Source organism: Stigmatopora argus, chromosome 15, assembly GCF_051989625.1.
Source record: "Stigmatopora argus isolate UIUO_Sarg chromosome 15, RoL_Sarg_1.0, whole genome shotgun sequence".
Lineage (NCBI taxonomy): Eukaryota > Metazoa > Chordata > Actinopteri > Syngnathiformes > Syngnathidae > Stigmatopora > Stigmatopora argus.
In genome coordinates, this window is record NC_135401.1 from 13248491 (window position 1) to 13273232 (window position 24742).

General features: G+C 41.0%; 1 protein-coding gene across 1 annotated transcript in view; it reads left to right on the forward strand.

Moving 5' to 3' along the window:
* LOC144090121 (A-kinase anchor protein 6-like) overlaps positions 1 to 24742 on the forward strand; it is a gene marked incomplete at its 3' end in the record, with an annotated part of 102834 nt that overhangs the window by 45294 nt on the left and 32798 nt on the right. The window contains exons 14-15 of the mRNA XM_077621440.1: positions 12339 to 12469; positions 15537 to 15657. Coding sequence (XP_077477566.1) covers positions 12339 to 12469; positions 15537 to 15657 — 252 coding nt within the window. The remainder of the gene's footprint in view (positions 1 to 12338; positions 12470 to 15536; positions 15658 to 24742) is intronic.

Consider the following 24742-nt stretch of genomic DNA (forward strand, 5'->3'; position numbering starts at 1 on the left):
ATCTATTCATGTTTGGGTCAAATAAATGTAAAAAATCACTTTTCACATATTAAAACAAAAACAAATCCACTATAGGGTGAATGTTATCGGGCTGGCTGGCTTTACCAGTGAGGTGTTCCTTTTTTTTCAGGGAGTTGCCAACCATCGCCGTAAGTGAGGTAGCCTAAGATATAGCACAGAAAATATTGTTTTGACTCATTGCCGATCATATTGTTAACTGTAACCGATTGGTTCGGCGACCTCTCCCGCCTTTTCTCAATGTCACCGCCACACAAAATGTCCGCCAGCGCTTAGGGTAGCACAGTTACTGTATGTGCGCGAGATCACCAAGCGAAGCGCGAGGTACTTTATTTACTGTTTATTCTGCACTTCATCATCATACACCCCCCTTAAACCCTCCTTAACACCCCCCTTTGCAATCCGCCGTGAGCTCAACGCACCACTGACCACGCCGTAAGTGTGTGTGTGAGAGGGGGATGATGTCTATCCTTCCATCGGAAACCTTGTTAAATATTCATTGACAATTATTCCGCTTTGACCGGCGAGTTTGATGATGACGATGAGGAAGACGAAGATGCCGCCGCAGCAGAGGCAGAGGAGGAAAAAAAGAGTATATGTGTGTAGATAGATATGAATGATTATGTTTCAATACCATTGACGGCCAGAGACCATCGTCCGAAAGGATTGGAGGTCTGTCGCCGTCAATGGCAGTCAAGGAGAAAAATGAGGATAAAATAGATGAATACATGGAAATCTTGGTCGGAGGAATGCAACATTTGAAAAATATTTTCATACACATACAAAAAAAATATCAGCTTTACGACTTTTGGCGTCTGGCCCAAAATGGTCGTCACCCCCTTGGGTTTTTACTTCCTCGCCAGCTGGGGGGAGGGTTTAAATATTCAGATGAGCGTCGGGGGAGGGGTCTTGACAGACGGCCTACCTTTTATGGCCTCGTTAGCGACCGCAGAAGACCCGCTAGGACAACGCCGGAGAGGAATGTCGGCGTTCATATTTTTAACGACCGAGCTTTAACGTAATTTGCTTTGATATGGAAAAAACTTGAATTGCATTGAAAGAACCATGAATTGAATTGACAGACGTTGCAACTGGGCTTGTGTCTGGTAGATAATATAATAAAAATAATGGGATTTGAAATTGTAAAACAGTATGAAAAAAATAAAAAACATTCACCCATTTTCAACAACGCTTAACGTTGTCAGGGGGTGCTGGAGCCTATATAGGCAGACTTAAGGCAAAAGGCATTACATCATACATAGACTGTTCGCCAGTCAGGTGAAAGAACAACTGCACCATTGGGTGGCATAATAATAACATTCATTCATTCATTTTCTGAACCGCTTCACCCTAACTAGGGTCGCGGGGGTGCTGGAGCCTATCACAGCTGACTTTGGGCCAGGGGCAGGGGACACCCTGTATCGCAGGGCACAAGCCAGGACCCCAGAGCTGTGAGGCTGACGTGCTAACCACTCAAGCCGCCGGGCTGCATAATAATCTATAATCCTTATAAAGCGTGATTTATGGGTGTGTGAGTGTGTGTGTTTATGTTAAGATTCTCTCGCTACGTTTGTCCAAACTGTGCAACGTATAGACTTGACATTTTTTTATGGTGGCCAGAAACGGCTGTCGGACCCTAATAGACGAGTGATTGCTTCTCCAGTGTGTAAACTCAATCTTTTATTTGTTAAACACCCATTTTTCAAAAGAGATTTTTTTAAATAACGCAACAATTGTCTTTTGGTTCTAAACAAGCAGGGGGTGACCGGCTTGTAACAAATAAAAGAAAATACCAAATATATGCAAAAGGAATAAATAAATAAAATGAATAGTTTTTGAAAAATATAACACTTCTAAGATAAATAAATAAATGAAATGCAAAAGTTGTAATATAATTGGTTTACCATTTATTTAAAATCATATAAAAAGGCCGATAAATAAAACAATTGATAAATAAATACATTTCCATGTAAATACATTCTTAATGACACAAAATATGGCAGCCCGCCGGCTTAAGTGGTTAGCATGTCAGCTCTGGGGTCCTCGGTTCAAATCTGGGTCGGTCCAACTGTGTGGAGTTTGCATGTTCGGTATGGGTTTTCTCCAGGTATTCTGGTTTCATCGCACATCCCAAAAACATGCATGGTAGGACACTCTAAATTGCCCCTAGGTATGAGTGAAAGAGTTCCCTGCAATTGGCTGGCCACTGTTTCAGGGTTTCCCCCGCCTCTGCTCTGAAGTCAGTTGGGATAGGCTCCAGCACCCCCCCACGACTCCAGTGAGGATAAAGCGGTGAATAAATGACACAAAATATACACTTAAAATGACTAAAAACAGAAATACACTGGTTATGGTCCCCAATGGCACACTAAAGTAGATTTCTTCGGGACATGGGATTTTAAAGTATTCAATTCACTACTTGCCATTAATAACAGTCACTGTATGATTCATTTGAACTGGGAGAACTGGATGTGAGTGCTCATCTTTGAGTGCCCTCACACCACTAAGACAGCCAATCCTATTTGACTGGGAAGGGTGGTAGCAATAACTCGCTTCCAACCTCTTTCAGTGAAAATGGATTGGAAGTCGAGTGGCATCATTGGCAACCAATGAGTTCAGTGAGTGCCCTGTAAAGGGTTGACACTTTTTTTTCCCCATTTCCTTTCTTGGTTGAATTTTTGTGGCTGCGAGCGGCGTCTAACTTGTTGATAGCTGGCGAGTTAGAGAGGAAGAAATAGAAAGCCAGATTGTTGTATTTGCGGTGGTCTCACATGCATGCAGTGGGATTAAAAAGTTAATTATATTTTAAAATGATATTTTAATTAAATAAAGATAGGAGCTGAAATGGACTAGAAGCAAAATAATCAAACTCAAAAAAAGAACAAAGCTTCTCGTGTCATTCTGCGTGGTCAGCAAAATCTTTGGTCGCCGCTAATTATTTGGTGACCTATCCGTATTTGGGCTACTTTCTCACCTGCAGATTGTTTCCATGCAATCGTCAATATTTCAATTCGTAACAAAGAAAATACGAGTGTTCACACACCTTCTAGTGGCCTATGCGGTAATGACATCGTCCGTCTCTTAAGCTCTTGAAAGCAACTTTTGAATTTTTTTTGCATCACAAGAAAGAGTGTAATACTTTCTAATTAATTATATAAGTTCTTTCATGAGAATTAATCCACTCTTTCATCAAGGGATTATTACTTTTTAAAGTTCATTTCCTTTCCCAACTTTTGTAAATGCCAGCTGGAACTTTTTTTTAACATAATAATTGTAGCGCTAACAATGTGATAGACGTCCAATCAATCCGTTGGGACCATAAGGGCAAATGGATTGGACATCTCTCGCCGTCAGTGGAACTGAATGTTTAAATGAATGGATGCGTCACAGTGCGCGGGTGATGAAGATGTGTCAGCAGGTGTTACAGGGGGCAGGTGCTACAGCAGCTCTCATTAACAGAGCTAATTAACATTAGCCTCCATGCTAATTAACATGTAGGCTAATTAGCAAATAATGAAGATCTGCAAAATGTTAGAGGAAGGGAACCATAGAGGAGCAAAACCAGTGCACTGTTGGAAAAACCATTGCCTACTTCCATCATCAGTAGCATCTTTCTTTACTTTCAACATTCATCCATCCTTCTATCCATCCAAACTACTATCTTTACCTTCTCCATCACCCTTCCATCCATCTATCCATCAATTTATCAATCCATCCATCCTTCCATCAATTTATCAATCCATCCAAACTACTATATTTACCTTCTTCATCACCTTTCTATCCATCAATTTATCAATCCATCCATCCATCCATCCAAAATACTATATTTACCTTCTCCATCACCCTTCCATCCATCTATCCATCAATTTATCAATCGGTCTATCCATCCAAACTACTATCTTTACCTTCTCCATCACCCTTCTGTCCATCTATCCATCAATTTATCAATCCATCCAAACTACTATCTTTACCTTCTCCATCACCTTTCTATCCATCTATCCATCAATTTATCAATCAATCCATCCTTCCATCCATCCTTCCATCCATCCATCCATCCATCCATCCATCCATCCAAACTACTATCTTTGCCTTCTCCATCCCCCTTCCATCCATCTATCCATCAATTTATCAATCGGTCCATCCATCCGAACTACTATCTTTACCTTCTGCGTCACCCTTCCATCCATCTATCCATCAACTTATCCATCATTCCTTCCATCTACCCATCCATCAATCCTGACTTTCTCTATCATCCAAACATCAATCTTTATGTTCTCCTTTGCTCCACCTTTTTTATCTGCTCGTCTTTACTTTATCCACCCATCATCCATCCAAAAATATCTACCTTTTCATCCATCCATCCCAACCACTATCTTTACCTTCTCCATTACACCTTCTACTTCTATTTTTTATATGCTCATCCGTCCAACATTACTTTATCCATCCCTCCATCTACCCATCCATCCATCCACCGAACCATCCATCCACCCATCCATCCATCAATTTCATGGAAATTTAAAATGTTCCCATTCTTTTGATGACATCTGCGTTTCTACTCCCAGGACCAGGAGATATAAAATGTACCCATTTGACAGTAGTTTCTCAAAATTAACATTCTGACATTATCGACATTTCAACTTTTCTTTTTAAGATCAAAACCGACTTTTCATTTTTATGATCCCCTCAAATTCTGTCACATTTCCTGAAAAAATAGCTGCACATGTGCGTGTGCGCTCACATCAGACGTGTGTGCCTTGTTCTTGTATTCATAGTGGCCTGAAAGATGAGAGTTGAGCATTCATTCAACCGCTTCACACATTCAACTGTATTACAGTATTGATGTGTGTATGTGTACGCACTCACTGGCAGCCGCCCTCATATCCATTATCGATCATGTATCATTACCCACTGCTCCACTCTATCAAGACAAAAAACCCTCTTTATTGAAATATCTCCCCTGCAGTATTGACCTCCTCACTCGTACCTGAATCTGATTTTTATTTTTAATCCCAAGTGTGTAGTCGTCGTCGTGCGGATAAATGTTGTTGTTATTAAAGGTCAACACAAAATAATCTCTATCTGAGCTGTTCTTTTTCTTTTTTTAAATAAGATGATCAAACATATTTTAAAGCAATGAAATCACAGGATTTAATCAGTTTATAGCATTTAACTCGATGGCTGCCATTGACAGTGCTAGACGTTCAATCCATTTGGACACAGAAGGCTGGCATGCAATTATTTGGAATGAGTTAAGTAGCTATATAATGGCCGTTGTCAGCAGTGTAGTACCAAAAGTTAAGGGGAAAGTAGCCAGAATTAGGGATTTAAAATCAACACACTCGACCAGTGGTTCTTAACCTTGTTGGAGCTACCGAACCCCACCAGTTTCATATGCGAACCATACTTTAATGTAAAATACAATATGATTTTTTCCCCAAATTCAAGATATATAAATTCCTCACAGCACTAATTGGCGAAGCAATGTCACGTGATCATCTGCAGTCAGTGATGGTCAAGTGGGGGATGTTATCGTGAATAGACATGATGATTTGTCTTGACCTCTGCGGCAGAGGCTCCATCGAACCGCTGAGACCGACTCACCGAACCCCTAGGGTTCGATCGAACCTAGGTTAAGAACCACTGCGCTAGACACAACCCTTTGGTCTGGCACTCGGACGTTTCGTCGAAAGACGTTTCGTCGAAAGACGTTTGGTCGACCAGACGTTTGGTCGACCGGACGTTTGGTGGAACGGATGTTTGGTAGAACGGACGTTTGGTAGAACGGACGTTTGGTAGAACGGACGTTTGGTAGAACGGACGTTTGGTAGAACGGACATTTGGTAGAACGGACGTTTGGTTGCAGGGGTTGTTACTGTTGAAACCAGCTCTCAAAATTATAATCATGAGAGAGAGTTTAATATCTAAATATCTAATATCAAAATATCAACAATAAACTCTGTCATAATTTGACAGCGACCGAACCCAGCGACCAAACATCCCTTCTACCAAACGTCCGTTCTACCAAACGTCCGGTCGACCAAACGTCCGGTCGACCAAACGTCCGGGGACCAAACGTCCGGGGACCAAACGTCTTTCGACCAAACGTCCAGTCACGCTTTGGTCTGGTCTCAGACTAAATTCAGACTAAGACTAAGAATTTTTGTTTTGACTCCTGAAATTTCTTAGCTTCACTATATTTTTATTTTATTTTATTTTTTTAATTATTACTTTAGACAAGTCTTAGTCGGTCTCAATCTTTTTCTCAGTCTTGGTACTGACTGGTCTTGATCTTGACTTAAACTAGGAGAGTTCTGATTTCAGGCAAGACTGTCTGGTCACAGTTGTGATCTTGGTCATGTTAGGTTCATTTAAAAGATTTCTGATCTTGGGCAGTTGTTTTCGTCCAATCTTGAACATAGTTTTGCGCACAACACTACCAACTGTTCTTAGCCAATGAGCCTAACCAACAACCTTGGCCCAAATCCTAGCTAGAACCGGGATAATGATGAAATCACGGACTCAGTTAATGCTACATTACCGACTGCTTCTCCTTTATTTTTGTCAGTCTCCCCTCACACTGCACCCAACTTTTGTTGTTGTGTACTTGAAGATTCATAGGGACTTAAAAAGAACAATCTAGACGTAATGAACAACTCAGCATCCTAATGAATGAAAGTGGACGTCTATTTAAAGCAAGTGAGCTTGTGTACTATTTTCTTCATGCTCACGCAGATGATTGCGTGTTGCCGTTTTGTTTATTAGCTCCCTGATTGAGGCGCTCTGCCTCCGCCAGATTGAATGACCTTTCCAGATCCTTCCGCTGAGTCCGCTAAGTATATGAGACGGCGGACGGCACGGGCTTTGATTCAGATTGTTGCGTGCGTGTGTTTGTACGCTTCATCTCCATATAGTTTGTGTGCAATTACGCGCGAGCGGCACTGAGCGCTCTGGATGTGATTGTGAATCCCGGCGTGATGTGTGTGAAGGAGACTGTGCTTATCTGTGTGTGCGTGGGACGCACTCTTCATGCTTATGTGCGTGCATGAGAGGTGATTTGTTCCGCGGAATGCGATTCATGCTAAAGGTGTGTGATTTATGTTAGCTTGCATGTGTGTGAGAGGTGGAGGATGAGGCTTTAGTGTCATTCGAGTGTCGCGTTCTAGCTCGCTGGGCTTTAAAGGGCACGTCCATCACAATGTGGTGACAAGCGCTATCATCTAATAATAATCGGACATAGGCCATGTCGTCATTACCACAACACAAAAAAGCCTACTTGTCATCACACGCAGAAACTGCGTGTGACGAAATTGATGGTGCTTCTCCATAAGCTACGTTTAATCGGCACAAGACCTAAATAAGTGTAAGTTACGGACTTGTAATTTGTCATTCCGCTGTTGTGAATACAGGTCGCTTACCTCTCGATTACATACAGGTCGCTTACCTCTCGATTACCGCACACTGTCTGCCACTTACCTTCCTTCAAGTCAGCTAGGAGGCGGCAGATCACCAACCAAACATCTAATCATATGCCGCAGAAGGGAATGTGTGTATGTTAGCGCGAGTTTAGATGTCTGATGGATGTGGGGAAAAAACTGTCCTTAAGCCTATTTGTCCGAGCTTTGTGGGACCTATAGCGTCTGCCAGAGGGCAGCAGCTGGAACAGATTGTGACCAGGGTGGTAAGGGTCCCCTATGATGTGCTTGGCTCTGCTGAGGTAACGCGGGCTGGCAATGTCTTCAAGTGAGGGCAGAGAGCAGCCGACAATCCTCTGGGCAGTGTTAATCACTTTCTGCATGGCCTTTTTGTCTGCCGCCGTGCTTCCAGCGTACCACACTGTGATGCCGTACGCCAGGATGCTCTCTACAGTGGTTCTATAGAAGGTTCTCAGAAGATTGGAGCCCAAGTTGTTCTTCCTGAGCACCCTGAGGAAATGGAGTCGTGTCTGAGCCTTCTTCACCACTGCCGTGGTGTTTGTAGACCATGAGAGCTTGTCCGTGACGTGGACCCCCAGGAATTTAAAGGACTGGACCCTGTCTACACATACTCCATTTATGAGGAGTGGGGCCAGATCTGTGCCGTGTTTGCGAAAGTCCAGGATTATTTCTTTAGTTTTCGTGGTGTTCAGTGTGAGATTGTTCACCGAGCACCACGAAGACAAATTGTTGACCTCATCCCTGTAAGCCGACTCATCCCCTCCTGAGATGAGTCCGACCACAGTGGTGTCGTCAGCGAATTTGATGATGGCGTTAGACTGGTGGGTGGGTGCACAGTCGTAGGTGTACAGGGAGTACAGAAGAGGACTCAGTACACAGCCTTGAGGGGAGCCAGTGCTTAGTGTAATGGAGGAAGAGAGGTGGGGACCAAGTCTAACAGTCTGTGGGCGGTTGGTCAAGAAGTCCTTTATCCAGCAGCAGATTGAAGAGGATAGTCCAAGGTGGGAGAGTTTGTCAGTCAGAATGTCCGGTTTTATGGTATTGAAGGCTGAGCTGTAGTCAATGAAGAGCATCCTCACGTAGTTCCCAGGGTGTTCCAGATGGCTCAGTGCTGTATGAAGAGCAATGGCAATAGCATCATCAGTGGACCTGTTTGCCCTGTAAGCAAACTGGTGAGGGTCAATTGAGGGAGAGATTGTATTCCTGATATGGCGGGCTACCAACTTTTCAAAGCACTTCATGATCACAGGCGTGAGGGCAACAGGCCTATAATCATTCATGCTGCCAATGGTTGGCTTTTTGGGGACAGGGATGATGGTGGCAGATTTCAGACAAGATGGAATGATGGATAGTTGCAGGGAACAATTGAAAATATTTGTGAAGACTCCAGCCAGCTGGTCAGCACAGGCTTTGAGCACCTTCCCAGGTACTCCGTCAGGGCCCGCAGCCTTCCTGGTGTTCACAGACCGCATTACCAGTCTCACTTCCTGTTCCCGGAACGTCAGTGTATTGCTGCAGGGTGGTGGTGGGGGTGTTGAGACTGGGCCTGATTTATCAGTCTCAAAGCGGGCAAAGAAACGGTTCAAATTCTCCGCTAGTGAGGCATCTGCATTAACAGACATAGTATTGTTGTTGTAGTTGGTTATATGTCGTATTCCTTGCCACATCTTCTTTGGGTTATTTTCTGTGAAGTGCTCCTCAATTTTTTTGGTATATGCTGCCTTGGCCTTTTTAATGCCTCTTTTCAGCTCAGCTCTGGCAGCGCTATATTTTATCTTGTCCCCTGATCTAAAGGCGGAATTACGGCATTTGATGAGTGCCTGTGTCTCATTGGTCATCCAGGGTTTTTGGTTAGGAAAAACCCGTATTCGTTTATCTATAGTGACGTTGTCGATGCAGGTTTTTATGTAAGAAAGAACAGAGTCCGTGTAGTCCTGGAGGTTGTCTTGTACAAAAAGTTCCCAGTTGGTGCGGGAAAAGCAGTCCTGCAGCTGAGAGAGTGCGTTGTCGGGCCAAGTTTTTATTGTCTTTATTTGTGGCGTTGTTTGCCTCCGGAGTGGAGTGTAAGCGGGGGTGAGAGATAGGCAGAGGTGATCTGATCCAGCTAGGTGGGGTAGGGAAGTGGCTTTGTAAGCATGTTTGATGTTAGAATAGACATGGTCAAGAGTTTTGTCTCCTCTAGTATTACAATTTACGTATTGAATAAACTTAGGTAAAACAGTCTTTAAACACGCCTTGTTGAAATCACCAGCGACAATAAAAACTCCATCGGGGTGAGCAAGCTGTTGTTTGTTAACAGCCGCTAGCAGGAGGTTAAGCGCCGTGTTAACGTTAGCATTCGGAGGTATATAGATAGCCGTTGCTATGACAACGGTAAGCTCTCTTGGAAGATAATAGGGCCTACATCGAATTGCTAATAACTCTAAATCCGGGGAACAGTGAGTGTCAATAATTTTACTGTCGCAACACCATTCATTATGTACATACATGCACAGTCCACCGCCCTTGCTTTTGCCTGTTAATACTTTAGAACGGTCGTTGCGAAAAAGCGTTCGGCTAGCTAGCGATACCGCCGCGTCAGGGATATGCGGGTGTAGCCACGTTTCGGAGATGATAATAATATTACAGTTTCTAACAAAGCTGTTGGTAGCAAAACAATCTACAATAAAGAGCTAATCACACACAGTGACTCCTATGTGTTGGACAATGTAAAGGCTCTAGATAATGATCATTTTTATGAATATTTTGCCCGATATAGACAGTCATTGACTTCAAATGTATTTTGACAAGGGAGAGGCAGGCAGTGAATAGTTATGTTTCAGCAAAAGTTAATGTTTCTGAGGTGAGAGTTTATTCATCATTCATTGCAGCCAGTCATGGAAAAATACCTCTAATCCATTTTTATATCGCTGCAAGCTTCTCCAAGTCAAAATGGTTTGGCAGTCGACTGGCGTCAATGGCACTGGAAGAACGAAAACACACATGCATGCTGTTAATAAAACTCATGCATGCGCGCGCATATTCATAAGCTCTGATTGGTAGGAAAACGGCAGCAATGATGTAATTCTAAAGTTAGCGTTCGACCACAGACGCAATGACGGAAACTATCCATCTATTTGCAATCTGCTCATTCTCATGAGGATCGCGAGGATGCCGGAAAAATTGCAGTGACAGAAACTAGAATTGAAAAACATTGTAATCCGATGAATACATAAAATCTTTAATCAAACGGTAAAATCGGACCCGAATTGTTTACATAAACAAACTAAAAACTGAAAATGAGAACTGAAACTATACTACACAAAAACAAACGAAAAAGTATAATTGAGAATTAAAATTTTATTATGTGTTCACGGGTGGCTCATCAACTGTGTGGTTAGCGCATCGGCCTCATAGCTCCGGGGTCCTGGGTTTGAATGCAGGTCGATCCACCTGTGTTGAGTTTGCATGTTCTCCCCGGGCCTGCGTGGGTTTCCTCCGGGTACTCAGGTTTCCTCCCACATTCCAAAAACATGAATGGTAGGCTGGTTGGACACTCTAAATTGCCCCTAGCCATGGGTGTGAGTGTGCATGGTTGTCCGCCTCATCGTGCCCAGCGTTTGTCTGGTTGTCCGCCTCTGGTCTGAAGATAGGCTCCAGCACCCCCCGCCACTCTTGTGAGGATAAAGCGGTTCATAAAATGAATGAATGTGTTCACAAAACAAATTAAAATGTAATGAAATTAAAGACATTTACCGCTTTTTTTGTATTTTGTTTTTACACCGCAATAAGATAACAATTGAAGGTACTGAAGGCATTGTTGTTATTTTTTAGTCTTATTGTTCTATTCTTTTATGTAACCATGCGCCTGACAAGCTCCAGCAACCCCCACAATGCTTTCGAGGATGTGTGGTATAGAAGATGAACAAATGAATGGTGGACACGGTACCCGGACATTTCGTCGACGGACACTTCGTCGCCAGATAGCTTGCCTAACCTTAACCACTAACCTTAACCACTATTAAAGAAGACAAAGGAAATTCACATATTCTTTATTAAAGAAAATAAAACAGCAAAAATTCGCTTGACAACACAAACACATTAACATTTGGGCGTGTACAAGTGAATGTGGTCGTCTCTAAACACACTATGCGCGAAACGGTTCCTACATTGCGATTGTCTTTAAAATAAAAAGCAATAAATAAAATTATTTTATTAAAAAAAATATTGAAAAGAAGACAAAGAATCAACGTGACATAACAACTCAGATGTCACGTTGATTTTTTTGGGGGTCTTTCCAAACGTGGAGCGCTCAACGTAGGAACCGTTTCGTGCGTAGTGTGGTTAGAGACGAGCACATTTACTTTACGCCCAAATGTTAATGTGTTTGTGTTGTCGAGCGAGTTTTTGCTGTTTTATTTTCTTTAATAAAGAATATGCGAATTTCCTTTGTGTTCTTTTTATAAAATGTTTAATAAAATAATTTTATTTATTGCCTTTTATTTTAAAAATAATCGTTCGCGTGTCCGGCAACGAATTGTCCGTCGACGAAATGTCCGGCCACGATATGTCTGTTCAACGAAGTGTCCGGCGACAAAGCGTCCGTTCGACGAAGTGTCCGGAACGAAGTGTACGGGACGAAGCGTCCGGCGACGAAGTGTCCGTCGACGAAATGTCCGGTCACTGTGGACATGTGCAAATATGTGCCGATTGACTTTTAGTGCTAAAACAGTTAAACAGTAAAAATAAAGCAATAAAATAACATCCTACCCCAAAAAAGAACATGACTGCTGTGTTGAATGAAGCACGACTGCCCCATGAGCCCTGGTGTTAAGCTATACTATCCCATTAGTTTGTTTCTGTCTCAATAGTAAAATAACGAATAACTCTTTGCCCCGCCCCCTCCAGACGGAGCCGCTGTCCAGCCGTCGTGACACCCAGCGAACTGCTCTCCAACAGATGGCCGCCAAGCTTAGCAGCTTGCAGTACACCTCCACGGCCAGCAAAGGACACAACAGGCACCTGGGACGCAGCGACAGGTGAATGAAGTAGTGTGTCTGCGTGAGTGTAGCATAGTGTGTCACCTTCCATTGACAGCAATAGGCGTACAATCCTTTTGAACTGAGTAGGCTCCCCCCACTCCAGTACAAAAGAATTGCATGTCTATCGTCATCGTTGCCCCTGAAACATGATCATTCACTGGTAGCCCTTTAAGTCAGCCACTTGCGCTGTACCACCATTTCATCCCTGCAGGAAGAATCCATTAAATATGGCGCATGGCATCCAATCGCCTCATAAATCCGCCACGGCCGTCGCCGACTCAAAGGTAGCAGATGCCAATACGACTCATTCAACCTTTTCTTTTTACTGTGACAGCCTGACGTGTGCACCCATATTCTCACTTGCATTTTTCCCATCCAACCTTTCCTTGTCTTTCGCTACCTTTGCTCTCAATTGTTTCCAAATTCCACTTGTTTCTTTTTAGCATCTGTGTTTTTGTCCTGTCTTGACTTTGTGATGTCTTATTTCATCGGCCATCGTAAGCCAATCACCTTCTCCAAACCCTCGTGTTCTTGTTGTCTTGTCAATTTGTTTGTATATATTATTTTTCTTATTTTTGTTCCCACAAAATTGCTCCTTTTTTCTTACCGACATTTTATCACCTATCTTTTCTGAAATGTTACACCATTCCAACTCTTTTTATCAGTTGACCTTTTTGCAGTTCCGCCCAAACACTGACATTGCTCAATTAATCATTGTCACTAGATAACATCTGCAAGAAATTTTCCATTGAGTTCTTGTGACAAAATCAACAGGTGACCCCATAAGTGCCCCAAAAAGGAACCTGAAGTGACCCAAACTCAATAGAAAATAACACAGCGGGTTCATCTCTTAATTGCAGCGTTCCTTGCTCCTTGTTCTTCAAAACATTGGAGGATGTGGTTCACACTCTGCCATATTAAGGAGCGTCTATTTCTGTACAGTAATGCCTGTACTCACGAAATTAATTGGTTCCAGAACTTGTTTTGTATTTTCCGCAAATAGAGCAGTATTTTATACGTAAATTCTTTAATTTGTTCCTCAAATAAATAACAATTAAACCCTTTGAAAATGATCAGTGTCCCAAATTTGTATAAAAGATGTAAGAAACAAAAATGAGAGAAAGTTATTTATTAATGTGTTAAAATGAATAACAAGCTTGCAAAAACATTTTTGGTTGTTGGGAGGCAGCCAATGGGAGCCTGGCGGAGTGTAAGAAGATTGTCAACCAGGACGCAATGCTACCGCGACAATTTCAAAATAAAATAACGGATAAAGGAAATGCGTTTAGGTTTTGAGGGAGTTCGTAACTTGGACCTGGTTTTCGTATAGTGGAATTTGCATATCAAAGGGTTTCATAACCATAAAATGTTGTATGTAGAAGCATTGGTAAGGAGTGGTACCACTGTATTTAATTTGAACTAACAACCACTTAAAACATGGGTGTTACAAACCGGGCCTCAATGGCCACAGTGGGTGTAGGTTTACATTCTATCTGATGAAGACGATACATTTTCGCCAATCTGGTGTCTTAAACGTGTAATAAAAGTTGATGCCCAAAAATGTATGGTTGAAGTAACGTAAAAACAAGAAAATGACTCAAATATTGTAACATTATGACTTTAAAATTCTCAATATTACTTAAATCTCCTAACATTACACAAAGACCACTTTTGTGCTCACCCAGACTTAACGTCGACAAAACTTGAAACCATTGAATCCAACTTCCAGTTCACGTTACAGAACATGAGCAACAAAATGACTTTAATCTTTATTCTCATAATATTAAGATTTTTCTCTCAGAACATTACAATGTATGACTTGTAATTTCCCGCAGCACACCTGACCATCTCTAACGGCATAGTGATTGAGAACACTACATTAGATGATGTCATCAATCAAAGAAGGATTATATAATTTTCATAAACATGAAGTTCCTCCCTCCTATAGCTAGTTTGTCAATACATCATAATCTCATCAAATGAATTTCTGCTGAGAGGACCTAGCATGTAAACATAGTAGCTAGTACCTAGGAAATTATACTTTGATGCATGGATGGACCATGACAGAGGAGGATGCTGTTTCTTTAGAATCATCTTGGACGAGGACGAGTCAGGAGTGATTTTCCTTGCAAGCTGTAGCCAGAGTATGTTAATGATGTCTCCCTGTTTTGATTAAAGTGTATTAATAATAAACCTATCACATACTTTTCTGAAATTCAACTGGAGGTGACCTAGAACTGCCCCAGAATAAACAAAAAGTGATCCAAAATCATCAGGAAATAACCAAAAATCATGAAGAGCATTTTCATTCAACTTCCCCACCAATTACATGCTTTTAGTTGACTACTGAGTGTTTTGTATTTTACTCTTTTAATATTTAATTAAGAAAAATACATTGATATTTTACTTCTCAGTTTGTGTACACGACCGAGTTGCTTAAACCATGACAGTTTGCGTAAAAAATGTGAACAAAACAGTCAGTTGGGGCATACCGGAAATCACAATGAGTGTCAGTAGGGTTGAGGAAAAAGAGACCACGTCTGAAAGCGAATGTGTTTGTTGTGCATAGATGAGATGTGATAAAACCACACTTTCATTCTGTTTATTATGTCTTGTTTTTTTGTTGTCAATCCATCCATGGTTTATTCACGCACTTCTGTTTGCGTGGATGTGTCAGTGCTGTCAAAATGTTTACAACTAGGGAATTCCAAACAATTTCAGTGCTAATGTTGAGAAGCATGTTGCTGAGCCCCATTGAGACCCCCAAGACTGCCATTGTGTAAATAATACACGCAAAGCTTGACAAAGCAGCTGACAGTATAGTGTGTGTATATGTGTGTGTGTATCATGTCTGAACAAGGTTCCGACATTCTAAAAGCATCCATATTTCATGCAATCTAGTATTGTGGGAGGGAGGAGGAGTAGATGGGGGGAAGGGCATACAGTCCCTTGTTTGTCTATCTGTGGCGACCAATCGGTTGTCTATATATATGGACATTAACCGGTGAGCAGAATGTGTGCTGAAATATTGCCCCATATGTATTTGCATCTTTGATGTCTTCAGCCTTCAGGAATTGGAGTGCGCGTATGATGAGCTCTGGGATTGGTTGACGGACATGGAAGCCATGGTGACAGATAGCCACCAGCTGATGATGTCGGACGAGCAGAGAGAACACCTCTTCAAGGTAGGACCTATTCTAGAATTGTTCATCGGAAGCCATCTTTTCATTCGCTCCAACATTGTTTTGTTTGGGGTTTTTTGTATTCATTTATTATTATTTTAATGCGTTCATTTAAACATTCAAGGCGGTCCAGTGACGTGAGTGGTTATCGCGTTGGCCTCACAGCTCTGGGGTCCTGGGTTAAAATCCAGGTCACGTCCATCTGCGTAGGTTTCCTCCGGGTATTCCGGTTTCCTCCCACATTTCCAAAAACATGCATGGTAGGCTGATTGGATATTCTAAATTGCACCTAGGTATGGGTGTGAGTGTGGATGGTTGTCCGTCAATTCTGGGTGTCCCCTTGCCTCTGACACGAAGGTAGCTGGGATAGGCTCCAGCACCCCCCGCGACCCTAATTAGGATAAAGCGGTTCAGAAAAAGAGATGAAATGAGATTTAAACATTCATGCGTTTTCCGTTCAGTTGTGGTTCCAGTTTTATCCAACTTTACGTCTTTTTCTTGAGTCTGTATCCGTTTTTGCTACCGCAACCAAGATGGCGCCATTCAAGTGGCAGCCGGTGGCGGTAGCTCCGTCCACTCTTGTTCGTTTTGTGTTTTTGCTGCTTTTCTATCTTAATGATCTGATTTGGTGATTCTTAATGATCCCATTTACTATGCTTTGCTTTGTACTTTGTGCTTTTGCTTTGTTGTTCTGCGGCCTTTGCGACTGTACTGTCTAACTTGTAACTGTGTTTTTTCCCCTGTATCTGCACACACCAATGTGCACCCATAGACGTATAAAACAAAGATGTGAAACTCGAGGCTTTAGAGGCAGAACTGACCTACCTTGAACACTCAATTTAACAATTTAAAATTATGTTGTGTTTGGTGAAATATTGTTCCAATGACAATTGACTTTGGCAAACTGGGGACAGCAAGACTTGTTAACACTTTGATAACAGCACACTTCTTTTCACTCGCACCATAACTTTCTGGGCCTGTGGTGAAAAACAAGGAATAAAACTGCATCAAGCCCACTCATAAAAGCTCAAGAATCCATGTTTTAGAACTCCGAGACAAACAAAGGTCACCGCCAAAGTGTCTCCAGCATAATCTCGGAGAAAATGCCAGAAAAGAGAGATTTTCGTTGGACGGACACATTCATACTGTGCCGGAATGTTGGGAGATTAGTCGGGGCACACTGGTATGCCGCGGGAAATACATGTAATATTCAGAGAGAAAAATGAATATGAATATAAAGAGATTACAATTGAACTATTACAATGTTAAAATCAAAATATGATGAACATTAAAGTATAGATTATACTATTACAAGATTCGAATTGTGAAACAGTCATTTTGTTGCTTATTTTTCTCTAACATGAACCGGAAGTTATTTGGGTTTTTTGGGCATCAAGTTTTGGTGATGTAAAGTCTGTGTGAGCACTTTTTTTGCGTAATATTAAGAGATTTAAGTAATATTTGGGTCATAAAATTATGCAATTAAAACATGACATGACTTATTTTTGCATCACTCGAACTGGGAGTTGTTCAAGGTCTGCAGACATCAACCATTGGTGACATTAGGTCTGTGTGAAAAATTAGATTTTGGAATCATTTTGGAGGTTTATGTTTTCGAGTTTTTATAGATGGACGAAAACAGGAAATATCTTCAATCTATTGTCATCGTTTTGGCGAAAACACAACACTTTCTTTGGCAGTTCAACATGCTCAACAATGCCTCAAGATTCTCAGGGGGCTCACATAAGCAAGTTGTACAACGAGTTAGACAACGATTTCATGTTAGGCCATTAGCCATGATTCCACAATATTAACAATAACAGGAGTTGGAAAATCTCCTGGAATAGGAATGAAGCAAATATTAGAATGTGGGCAGGCATTTGTTGGCCATCGTCACGGCGACGATGTCCGACAAGACAATGACCTTGGGCCCAGCGGCGAGGACCATCAATATTTCAGCAACCCAGTTGACACTTCAAAAAAGAAAGAAGAAGAAGAAGAAGAAGGGAAAAAAAGAAAAAGGAGGAGGAGGGAAACGGCCAGAGATTCCTCACTCATGGAAAATTGATGGCTGTCATGAATATTCATACATGGATGAATATTTAAGCAAGCCTCCTTTGGAGAAATTAGCTTCATCTTTACACTTATCAATAATTCGCAGGCCAGGTGAGCGTGTTGGACCATGAATTAATCATGGATCACATGCGCAAAGTTGGGAATATCAGGTGAAAAATTGGAAGAAAAAAAATACACAGTGACGTGAATAAGAGTGAATAGCTGCCAGCTAACGCTCCCATGATTAATTGAGTAATTGACAGCTAACTGATTACCAAATGAATTGATAATTTTTTAAATTGAATTGTTTTAAGATTTCGCTGCCTTATAAAACAAAATTTTGAGATTCTTAATAGCAAATACTCTCCTGAATTTGTCACTTTCTAATTTAAAAATAGGGTGGGGCAGCCTTTTAAATTTATCTTCTTTTAGTTGTATTTAACTAAAAAAGAAAAGGTAAATATATTTTTAATTAATTTAAATTCATTTAATTAATTTTTCAAACAAAAAGGGGAAAACCAGTGAATATTTGACCCTCTCTCCCTTCCGCGAAATCCGTCTAATTTTAGTATACTATTAAACACATTTTAGTACTATTAAACCACTAGTTATTTGTTACTTTGTTATTAGATGGCAAGTTAGAACAAATAAAAATGTTTTTCTAATCCAATATCCTGAGTTTTTTCAGAGGGTTGGAACATATAATTTTTTTTAGTTCATTTCTATGGGAAACGTTCGTTTGAATTACGAGAAAATCGACATACGAGCTCAGTCCCAGAACGCATTAAGCTCGTATCTTGAGGCACCACTGTTGCACCATTTTTATAAACATGAAATACAGGTGTTGCATTTTTGCCCAATTTTTTTGCAGTTTTAAAAGTGTTTGTAAGGTTTTACATTGTATTTCTAAATTATGACAATTAAGATTTAAATTATCACTTTAAATATTATTGTAGGCAGTCCTCTAGTTATGCCAAAATATTTTGTATATACTTAATATAATATTTTGTTTTAGAAAACAAATTCAAATAAAAAAAATAAGAAGCTGTACTTAGCATTATTGCTGAGATGTGGATGGAGAGTCAGACTTTTCAATATTTTATTGACAGCCAAAGTGTCATTGGGTGCATTTAGGGAAAGCCCAGGAAACAGGATTACACACATTACCATTGCAACATGAAGCATATAAGCAACCTGATTCATTATATTTTTGTCATTATATCTAGTTTACGTGAACTGGAAATTGGTTGACTTTGACTGTTGGCGACATAAGGTCTGTGTAACCCAGTGGCGGTCCCTGCATTTTCTTGTAGCGCCTTCAACGGGTAAAACCCACTTCCTAGCAGCATTTAATGATTAAATACAAATACTGGAGCTTTTCAGACATTACAACCAGGCCGGGGGTGATTTTCCCGGGAAAAGACAGCGATGGACGTCAATGGCGAAACGGCAAAAATTGCACTAAAATGGGGTAAAATACACTTCCTAGCAGCATTTAGTGATTAAATACAAACACTGGAGCTTATATACAAACACTGGAGCTTTTCAGATATCAGAATTTGGCCCACAATTGAAATATTATTTAGGAATATAGCCATATTTTACTCACCAAAAATCCTTTTTAACTGTACACAATATCCATCCCCCTTTCTTTCTTCCTTCATTTCTATCGCCATCGAAGCTAATGCTGAAAGTCGAGCCTGTCCTGTCATATTTGTGGCATAGTCCGTCTTGAAAATGGCTTTAAATCAACACAACAATATATTTGCTTGTGCAGCTAGCTCCAGATACAGTTTGGTAGCTCTGGCTAATCACTAGCCAATCATAGTTGGTGAAAGCGATGACGTATCCTTACGCCTGTGAGAAGGCAATGACGTATCCCTATGCCTGCGACAAGGCATTGTGGTGTTGCCAACTCGAAATCTGATTGGTTAAAGCAACAGTCTTATCGACGCTTGTTTAATGCAGCAGAGCCTGCAGAACTGATTGTGAAGGCCTTGAGGCAGATTTCTGACCCTGGAAACAAATAATGGCTGAAATGTGATTGGTTAAATGCTTCAATATGAAAACACATCTGGAAGCAGTGCAACCAGGGGGGAAAGCAATGAAAGGAAGCTAAAAGACAATTTGGAATTATTTAATAAGTATTGATGGACAAAATATAATATATGATTCAGATATTTCTTAGGCCACCAGAGAAGGCCTTTAAAGGCCCTGACGGCCCGCCACTGGTGTAACCACAAAATTGCGTTCAGTAAAGCAAAGCATTTTCACATGACGGTTTAACTTTGTTCTGAGTGCAGCATATCTTAGCAAATCTAATTTATTATCTTTACCGTATTGTTTTTAGTATATTTTTTAGTTTGTGCCGTTTTTTAACAGTTCATCATACTCAGCAGTTATTATGCCAAACTAAAAATGTAGTATTGTGAGAACAAAAGCAAACACTATGAACACAACTAGACTATATTACTTATGGATCACTTCATTTAAATGGTAAATGAATACTAACGTGTACAGTACAAACTGTTACTTAGAACGATGACTTTGTTTATGTCTCAATATTTTTGTTTAATTAGATACAGTTGATCTGCGTGAATAACTACAGCGATGGAACATGTTTGCGTACCTGCTGGCTTTCGCTGTGCGTGTGCATGTGTTTGTGTTCCTTCCAAGAGGCTTTAGAACAGTCTAGTGTGTGTGTGTGTCTTTACTTTTTGTGTGACCATTAAAGAACCTCAGTGTTCCCCTCAGATGGTGGGAGGGATCGACCTCGTAACCATAGTGACACAAGCGGCGAACAAAACTTGTTCTTTTTTTGCAGTGTGTGTGTTTCTTGGCAGAATTGGACTGTACTGTTTATTGTAATCTTACATGGGGCACTTTTCAACCAAGTGTGTGGGCTGTGTGTTTATTGACACCAATGACTTTTTGAATAGTTGTTGTGTAAATGGTGTTGACAGCAATATGCGTCCAATTCATTTGAACTGGACGGGGTGGCAGCAATAGACTGATTAAACTGGACAACAAAAGAAATGTTGCACTTCTGCAAACACCCAGTTTGGGGACCTGAATATTTTTCTGTCAGATTTAGGATTTATAATTTTTTTCCCTCTTCTACTACAAAATGATTACCAAGTGAGCATTATATATATATATATAAATATATATATATATATATATATATATATATATATATATATATATATGTATGTATATATATATATAAATATAAATATGTATGTACGTATATATATATATATATATATATATATATATATATATATATATATATGTGTATATATATATATATATATATATATATATATATATATATATATATATATATATATATATATATACTGGACACCATAACTATGCAAACGCTTGAAAGGTTAAAGTGGTGTTGTATTAAAATTTATGAAGGTTCTGAACAAAATAACGCTGAAAGAAGAACATAGGAAAGGACCATTGAATAAAATGTAAACATAAAGAAAAAAAGATGGCAGATTTTGAAATCATCATACAAAACATTGTATAGAATTAGTAACATGATAAAAGAGCAACCTCAAGCTATAGAAAATGAAAACCAAATTGTATTTTATTGATCTATTTTTATTCATTACTAATTTAACTTTGTAAACATAAAAAACATTCAATTTTGATTTTTGGGGTATTTTTAAATTATTTTATTTGAGAAAAAAGCCACACCCCATTATTTTAGAAATGCGTGAAATTAGCACAGACAAAATAAGTCATTATTCAACGTTTAGAGAGAGTGAAATTAACTCATTGTCTGCCAATAATGGCAATAGGCGCCCAATCCATTTTGAATGGGAGAGGCTAGTGGTCACTCCCAGCCATTCCCGGTCAAAATGGATTGGACGGCTATCCCCAACAATGGTTCTGACCACCCCACAGCCCCTAAAACACATGACGCGAGCAAAACTAGAGCATTTCCTAGAGCGAGAATGAGAGAGAAAGAAAACGAGAGCAAGAGAAAGATGTGTAACATTTAATTAGTGTCCGAAGAGTCGTCATAGCCTCACAAGGTTGAAATAACAACACACAATCTCACGTGACATCATTTTTTGCATTAGTCCTTTTCACCTTCATCTTTTGAAACCATCTTTCCATCCATCCATCCATCCATTGGAGGTATGAAGTTGGTTGCAAAAACTGAAGTGGGAAAATGAAGAGGGAGGATTGGAAGAGGGATGTAAAGATGGTTTAAAGGAAAAATGGCTGGGATGAAGTGTAATGGAAGAGACAGAAATGAAGAGATGATGTTGGGGGAATAGAAAACTTGAGGAAGAGGAAAATAAACAACACTAAGAAAGAAGAGGAATTAAATAAACAAAATAGGGAAGGAAAGAAGGGAAAGGTAGAGTGGAAAGACAGACGAGGAAGAAAAAGAAGGATGTAAAACTGCGATAAAAGAGGGAAGGAAGAAAAAATGGAAGTCATGAAGGAAGGACGTGAGGAGGAATACATGTGGGGAACAAAGAAAAGATAGAAGGAAATAGTCAATGATAGACTGAAAAGGAATGAGTGAAGGAAGGAAGAACAGAAAAAAGAAAGGACGAGAGATTGGAAGAGGTGAAAGAAGTACGCCAATAAGGAAGGAAGGATTTGATAGGATCAAAAGAAGGCAGACAGAAAGGAAGGAAAGCTTAAACAAGGGAATGATGGGATGAATGACAGAAAGAAACAGGAATAAAAGAAGGAGCCATCGGTAAAAAAAAGGTTGAAATGAAGGAATGAAAGAAGGTTGTCTTTTCACCACGCCCACATTGAGCGCAAACTTTTCAAGTCGTGTTGTCAAACCTTGTCAATCTCCAAACCTTCTCTTCCTAATGCGTGCACGCGCTCACTCGCCGGCATACCCGCGGGAGCCACTTTTGCGCGCGTTTCTTGTGTCACTCTTGATAAAGTGGAGGATATATCTGCTATATAACAAAGAGACACGACTCAGCCCCCTCCCCCCCACGCCTGCTCCCCTCCTGCGCTGGTGTCGGCTCTCCAGAGACTGAACGTTCTTCTTCCCAATAACGCCTTCTTGACTCAACGTCACAGAAAGCGGCAGGCAGTCATCGTCTTTGCACAAAAAGTGCTCAATGTCACCTCAAGGTCACCGCCGCAAAACCTGTTGCATTCCAAAGGGTTGCCTTTCATGGCGAGGGATGACAACTCTTTTTGGACATGCACCCATTGGACGTCCATCGCCGTCAATGTTACAGCAAATATTACAGCGATATTAAATTGCATAATTCTCATATCGATTCTGGTGCTCTTACACCCGGGTTTACTAGTCAGAAGCAGTCATTCACCGTGCCCTGACATGTAGTAACTGTGCTTGGATGCATAAGGGTGCTGTTTCCCAGCTCAAGTCCCTTACCCTCCTGACTACCAGCAAAAAAAATGTTGTCTCATCACATTTATTTTGAAATTCCCCTGTCTAAGAGGGTACTTGGTCGTTTGGTCGCCGGTCTTTTGGTCGCCCGTTGTTTGGGTCCGGGCGACCAAAAGACCGGCGACCAAACGACCAAGTACCCTCTTAGACAGGGGAATTTCAAAATAAATGTGATTAGACAACTTTTTCCCTAAATACAAACTGCGAATGATTATTTGGTCATACTTAATGCCCTATTAATTATTAGGCTAAAGAAAAGCTCCAAATTTCCCGTACTTTTATTGTGTTTTGTTGGAGAACTTGTTAAGACCCTGACTGACGTCCCTTCCTAAGGGGACAACTCATGTACAATCAAAATCATACACTCACACGTCCGCTCAGTGAAACTGCTCAGGGCCATTGTTGGCTTTTATTGATGCGTAGACCGTGTTGTTTTACCTTGTTTTGTCGCCGGTCTTTTGGTCGCCCGTTGTTTGGGTCCGGGCGACCAAACGACCGGCGACCAAACGACCAGTCACTGTCTAAGAGAAGTAATTGGAATACTGCAAAATAATTTGGTATCATTGGAAAGCTCTGGATGTCCTCTATAGAGCACAAAATGCGATGGGATGCACTGGGTGGGAGATATTTAGGTTTACAAATGTACTCTACAGAGGAGCCTTTTAAACCTATCTTCTTTCAGTTGTAACTCGCGGCCCGGTGGAGCGAGTGATTAGCGCGTCGGCCTCACAGCTCTGAGGTCCTGGGTTCAAATCCAGGTCACGTCCATCTGTGTGGAGTTTGCATGTTCTGCGTGGGTTTCCTCCGGGTACTCCGGTTTCCTCCCACATTCCAAAAACATGCATGGTAGGCTGATTGGACACTCTAAATTGCCCTTAGGAATGGGTATGCATGGTTCTCCGTCTCTTTGTGCACTGCGATCGGCTGGCCACTGATTCAGAGTGTGCCCCGTCTCCGGCCCAGAGATAGCTGGGATTGGCTCCAGCACCCCCCGCAAAGCTGTTCAGAAAATGGGTAACTCTCCTTATGATGGCTTCTACATATGAAATTGTCATGTTACGAAAACCCTTTGGAATGCAAATTATTGTTGCAATATATGAAAACTATCCAGGTTACAAAATCCCCCAAAATGTCAATACATTTCTTGTATTCTTTATTTTATTTTGAAATTGTTGTGGGCTAACTCGTGGTGTAGAGGTTCACTTGCCTGACTTTGGTGTGGGCAGGCGCGGGCTCAATTCCCGCTGGTGGCGGAATGATTGTGAATGCGGATGGTCGTTGGTATCTCTGTGTGCCCTACGATTGACTGGCGACTAGTCTAGGGTGTGCCACTCTGCCTTTCGCCCCAAGTCAGCCGGGTTTGGCTCCAGCAACCCCTGCGAAGCCTTTTGAGGATGTGCGGTAGGGAAGATGAAAAATGAAATGAAATAGTTGTGGCAGCGTTGCGTTCTGCTTGACAATCTCCCTATACTCCACTGGCTTCCCATTGGCTGCCTGACAACAACACCTCTTTTTTGACCACCATTTTTCATCACAGAGTTCAAACAGGGTTTTGTTGTTTGGTTAAAATTATTGTTTCGAGTAAAATAAAGAAGCGGGCCCTGTTATCCATCCATGGCT